General features: G+C 42.0%; 1 protein-coding gene across 5 annotated transcripts in view; it reads left to right on the forward strand.

Moving 5' to 3' along the window:
- ndrg3a (ndrg family member 3a) overlaps positions 1-5046 on the forward strand; it is a 33033-nt gene extending 27987 nt beyond the window's left edge. For 3 of the 5 annotated variants that reach the window (XM_069713707.1, XM_069713697.1, XM_069713723.1), the window contains 9 exons: positions 633-689; positions 1101-1204; positions 1503-1568; positions 1659-1710; positions 1832-1879; positions 1980-2015; positions 2103-2154; positions 3477-3515; positions 4023-5046. In XM_069713707.1, the coding sequence (XP_069569808.1) occupies positions 633-689; positions 1101-1204; positions 1503-1568; positions 1659-1710; positions 1832-1879; positions 1980-2015; positions 2103-2154; positions 3477-3515; positions 4023-4195 (627 nt within the window). In that variant the 3' untranslated portion in view covers positions 4196-5046. Of the gene's footprint in view, positions 1-632; positions 690-1100; positions 1205-1502; positions 1569-1658; positions 1711-1831; positions 1880-1979; positions 2016-2102; positions 2155-2568; positions 2610-3476; positions 3516-4022 lie in introns of those variants that run through there. The other 2 variants (XM_069713715.1, XM_069713731.1) reach the window with 2 other exon arrangements.
- Positions 5047-6000: the final 954 nt, after the last annotated feature.

Genomic DNA, 6000 nt, shown 5'->3' on the forward strand with positions numbered 1-6000 from the left:
TACACACGGTCATGGAGCTGAGGGAGCTTGATGTGACCTTTGTCCCATATACATTGGAAACACAACTCCTTTGTGCTCTCTTCTTATTATGTTTGCTCAAGTTACCAGATTTTTATAAAGAAAATAGGACAGAGGAAAAATATTTCACCATGCCTGTTATTTGTGAAGGTTATTGTCATTTAACATCTATCAAATAGTGACTGTAGAGATTGAAAAACGGGGGGATGGAGGTCTATGACACGCAACTTCCCCAGTGAGTCAGACTTAATCCGAGGATTGTGTGCTGTTTAACCAAAAGGTAACCATGATGGCCTATCCTTCACATTTCCAAAACTTAAAGGTCCATTTTTCAGGGTTTTGGGACATCTGTTGGCAGAGTGGCGGTTTTTGTGAGTTTCATGGCCGCTGTAGATTCTCTTACACGCTGGAAAGAGTAGGGTGAGGCGAAGGGTGTTCAGTTGGTTTCAATCTGTAAATCCTACACATTGCGCCTTAAAACATGGCCTTCTCCGTCTACCTGTTTTATTATTTCTCATAATAAAATATCGACATAACTGTAATCCCTGGGTTCCTTATTTGCCATTAATGTTATCTCTTTGTGTCCCTGACCTGTCATTTCCTCTTGTGTGCAGCTGTCTGGATGGACCAGTAACCTGGTGGATATCATCATGGCTCACCACTTCAGCACTGTGAGTTCTTCTTATAGTACATTACTCATCCTCCACTCTTTCATAGTGCTGCTGACCTTTTGTCATTGACGGTGTGAAACAGTAAAAAGTGAACCGCAGGTGGCTTTTCTTGATTTCCCCTGATACCTTTTCCTCATCTCTCAGACATTTGCTCATTGCTTTATTTCTGTTCTACACATTGACTGGTACATTGTGACATGTGGGTCACCGCTTAATAAGCAACAGTGCTAAAGCCAAACATGCTGCACCAACAGATCCTACAGCTTGTCAGGATGATTAATGCACATTCAATACATGCTACATACATGCTCTCTGTGTTTATTGTACTTTTTAGTTCATCCTTATGTTTGGTGCTTTAAGTACAATATCAATTTCCTATGTGGATGACATGAATTTTTCTCTGCTCTTTAGGATGAGCTGACAGAGAACCAGGAGCTGATCCAGACCTACCGCCTCCATATCGCCCAAGACATCAACCAGGACAACCTGGCCCTCTTCTGTGGCTCCTACCAATAGTATGATACAATACAGAATTATTGCACATTATACATTACGTTTTTAACATCAGGATTTTTTTTTAATTTTTATAATTGTTGTTGGCATTTTTCCTCCTTTACTGTGTTTCTGAGCACTCATATGCACATAGGCATGTAAATTATTTTTTTCTGTATCAGAAGTACTTACAGTAAGCCAGGCCTACATACATAAACACAAAGTACAAAGCTTATGATATTAACTCATGAAGTGCACAGGAACTCAGGAATTCCTCCAACCAAGCTCACTAACTGATCATCATTTTTGACCCTGCACCAGCCGTCGAGACCTTGAGATCGAAAGGCCAATCGTAGGTCTGAATGAGGACACAGTCAACACATTAACGTAGGTTTTAAAACCAAGACGATGCAAATATGCAAGTGCCTCATGAGTGCTTTGTGGGATTTAAGGGTATTTCCTCCGTATCTCTTCCAGGTGCCCTGCTTTGCTGGTGGTTGGTGACACATCACCTGCTGTTGAGGCTGTGGTGAGTTACATGCCATCGTCACAGCAAACTAAGAAGCTCCAGAAAAGATTTGTTTCACCAAAGAGCTGCATTTATTTATCTTGTCCTTCCCCACAGTATTTACCTCTCTTTGATGTTTCAGGTGGAGTGCAATTCCAGGTTAAATCCCACCAAGACTACGTTGCTTAAGGTGAAGCTCACGCAGTACATTTTCTAACGTGTAAAATAAATGATTCTTCATGTATTGACTGTGAAAAGATTTGTTCATGAGACTGATATTATCCTCTCAGATGGCTGATTGTGGAGGCTTGCCGCAGGTTGTGCAGGTAGGTTTTCATCTCTTAAAAAAAAAACATGCAATCTCCCAATTTTTGTCAAAATGATCTTTTAAGTTTTATTTCATATCTTCACAGCCAGGGAAGCTTGCTGAGGCATTCAAGTACTTTGTTCAGGGCATGGGCTACAGTAAGTATGCACGTCTTTTATTTTTTTGTGGCTAAAGAGGGAAAAAAACATCTAAATATGTTATGAAACTATTTTAAACTGCTGGATTCCATCATCATGGTCCAAGAATTGTTTACAGACCAACACTTGTCTGGGTTGACGTCTTTGTGGTCCAGCTCTGCCCCTGTTCGTCGCTGAATTTCCTGTTGACGTGAGCGCAATAACAAAAGTTACTTAAATGAGGATTGTTTTCAATGCAGCCTCGTATGAGCTGTTGCTAAACACCCCTGCTGATGGGGTTTGGACTGCTGCCAGCAGTGCATGAAAAGGAGCCGTTTTTTTGTGTGTTTTTTTTGTCAGCCTGGTCACGGAGAGGCAGCCTGCATATGCGCAGCTCAATGGATTCTAATACTATTTCCTCTCTGCTCTTTGCAGTGTGTGGTACCCACAACCCTCAGTAGGTGAGGTGTAAGTGCTTCCAGCATGACTGAAATGACAGCGGCACTCGGTGTGCTGAATAGCAATTCGCTTCCTGTTCATTTCAGAGTGGGCGTCAAAAATTACCCCCTATTTTTTTTAGGTTGTTTTTCCTGCCTGGTGTGCTTTTCTTTTCTCTCCAGAACTGTTTAATGATGCAGTCTCTTTCAAGAGAGACTCGAAATGCATAGTTAAACAGGCCTCCCTGTAAAGAAAGAAACCAAGGTTTCTGTCAGGCCATACTGACTTGCTGTGCACCAAAAAGACTCTGAAGACACGAATGTGGGTTTTCTGTACAGATGACGCCTCTCTCTCTCTCTCTCTCTCTCTCTCTCTCTCTCTCTCTCTCTCTCTCTCTCTCTCTCTGTGTGTGTGTGTGTGTCTCTGTCTCTTTAATGGCAGTTCTCTTTTTGCTCTCTCTCGTTCCCAAACTCTTCTCTGTGGGAGGCACCCTCGGGTGTAGTCAGTGTGCCAGTGCCTCAGTGTTGCTTTAAAGGCCACCGAGTCCCCCTATTGAGCAAATGCCACTGCAGGATTAGAGCAGATTAAAAAGAGTGTTTTCATGCAGAGAAAGTGTGGAAAATAAATCTCAACACCTCAGCATGTTTCTGAAAGCTGCTTTTCTCTCATTAACACGTCGCCACAGTGTGAAACGCAAAGAGGACAGGAAATAAGCACTATAGTGTGTACACATTCCACTATTTCTCTCCTGTCATTGGTAGCAAGCAGCTATTTGTCTTCAGTGACCACCAAGCTGTGACAAAACCTCTGTTTTAATCAGAAAGGTGGGATAAAGCAACACAACATCTACCTGTTCAACACGTCTCCCTTTCTCCTTTCTTTCCTTCTTTAATGATTGCTTGCAGTTCCGTACGTTCTTCTCAGTCACCTGAGCAACGAATCAGGTACCAGATTCATGAGCAGCTGCCAGACTAGGAGGCTTTGAACCCGATGGCCTCGCAACACTCTAGAGTGGATGAATGTCAGTGTATGCAGACGTTTCTCCAGAGAGCACTGTTTGATATTTGGAACAGCAGCTCAGGATGGTGGATACTGTTTGTTTTATACACAGCGAGATCCCCTCTGCATACTCTGAACACATTCGTCTCCCTGCAGCGGTTTTAGTTTCTGCTCTTAGCATGGATTCTGTCTTCAGTGTTGCTGCATGACCTGCTGGTGTTGCTTCCTGTCAGTTCAGTTGAATGCTGCACCCGCTGTTGTGTTATAGTCCTAATTTCCTCCAGCGGACACATTTAGCGATTTTTCTGTCACACATTTCTTTAATTTGACGTGTCTCCGTATGTTTGCATGGTAAGCACTTTTATTTTTCTGTGGTCGGATCTGTATTCCCGCACCGCACCGAGTCTGTGCGCTGTGTGAGCGGAATATTAATGCGTGTTTGTCCATTTCAGTGCCGTCAGCAGGAATGACTCGTCTGGCTCGCTCACGTACCACCTCCTCTTCCAGCATCACCTCCATGGACAGCAGTCGCAGCCGCAACAACCTCAACAGCCTGCTGGAGGGCAGCGCCACCGGGGCCCTGGACAGCCAGGCCAGGCCCCAGACCATGGAGGTCTCCTGCTAAACCCCACCCTGCCCCTGCACTCTCCCATAGTAACTTATGTGCCCCCCCCCCCCCCTCTCTCTTTCTCTCTCTCATCCCTCTTCTAAGCAACTCAATGCTCGGAGGATCTGTAATGACCTATGTGATTAGAAAGGAGGATGTAATAAATATATTAACAGATGCATATTATAAGATATTATATTAAATACACCGTCAAAGTCACATTCCTACCAGAAACCATAACTACATTCAGATGTGTTGTATATTCAAATGGTTCTATGACCAACTGTCCAACCATGTATTTATTTTTTTCACATTGTCTTTATTTTTCATGTGTTCACACAACATAGAAAATCATTCATGTGTTCAAAATAACTGGACTACATTGATTGAGTCATTGTAGCTTTGTTTTTTTATTTTCAAACTTGCTGCCTTGCGAATTAGTCACAAAGTAGACATAGGGATCACTAAATCTACTGGTGCTGCAGAAGTAGGATGGCAGTACATCCAGTATTTACAGTCATGCAAGGTAAAATATTGTGAATGTTACACAGAAGTAGCGTTGCATACCGTAGCACAAGAAAAACAAAGTCAAATCCTTGTAGAGAGCTGCTTGTGAAAGAACATTCAGTGGTGTCTCACTTCACAGTACATTCACTTGGACTCTTTTCATAATCAAACACACTGTCTCCTTCTTCTTCCTGCTTTGTGTTGCTGTTTTTGTTATGTCTGTGATGTTTTATTAACCTTTAACCAAGTGGGATTTGTTGTGAAAAGTATGAGGCCCTTCACTAAGGGGCCAAGCAGAGCTTCTCACTGTCTGCTGATTCAGCTCATTTATATTACTACTGAATAAAGCTACAAGATGAAAACATGGCTGATGTTTTAATTTGTCACCACATTGCCAAAAATGCTAAGTGCAAGTAATCAACAAGTGTTATAAATGTGGTTGAATGAAAGGAAAAGGACATCGAGCACGTTTTTATCTCCTGTTAGTGGAAAAGTGAGGTGACTGGTGAGTTACTTTCCAACCACACTTGTTCTTGTTTCCTTTACAGAGTGACGAGCACTGCTGTTGTCACAGATGAGGCTCTATATTTAGCACACATTAACAACAACTCAAGCTGCTCTGCAAATGAGATATGACTAACTTCCAACTTAAAAGGTGTACAGATTGGAGTGGGAATACAGTGTTCATGTTGCCGTCCTATCGCCCACTGAGGCTTCTCTTACAGTATCAGTCTGGGGTCTCTGTTGTGAAGCACTAAAATGTGTCCTAATTGATGGCAAAGAGAAATGAACCTCTCACCAAGTAGTTAGAGGGGTGGACACAGTACGAGCTGGACAGTAGCCTATAATGTCATGCCATGCAACAACCCTGTAGTCACTGTTATTTGCTCAGTATTCGTTGGTATTTGTGCCTTTACTGAGAACATACTATGTGAAATGATTTAACATGCTGCACCTCTATTTAATTACATTCCAATCAAAAAAAACTCCCCATGACATGTTATTATAACATGTTATAACTCATTACAAATAGGAAATTGGCAGTGTTTGGTGAAGTCATTTAGAAAACGTAAAGATTTGCCACGGTGATATGGTATTACTTAATTTCTGATTAGAAGAAAAAAAGTTCTTTCCATCTTTGCTAACAGATGTGTACTAATCAGATCTGTTCCAGTTTAAATGTTTCCATTCGTACCAGAGTTGCTCTTTTACTTCACAAGACGTTCACAGGACATCTGATTAAAGCCTGGAAACCAGAGAGGTCTAATATTTGTTTATCTCGATCTTAGTTACGGCAGAAACAAAAACACAGTTGT

This window comes from Brachyistius frenatus, unplaced genomic scaffold, assembly GCF_029030835.1.
Source record: "Brachyistius frenatus isolate BFR_SWC_R1_liver_20210118 unplaced genomic scaffold, ASM2903083v1 Contig_4, whole genome shotgun sequence".
In the NCBI taxonomy this organism is placed as follows: domain Eukaryota; kingdom Metazoa; phylum Chordata; class Actinopteri; family Embiotocidae; genus Brachyistius; species Brachyistius frenatus.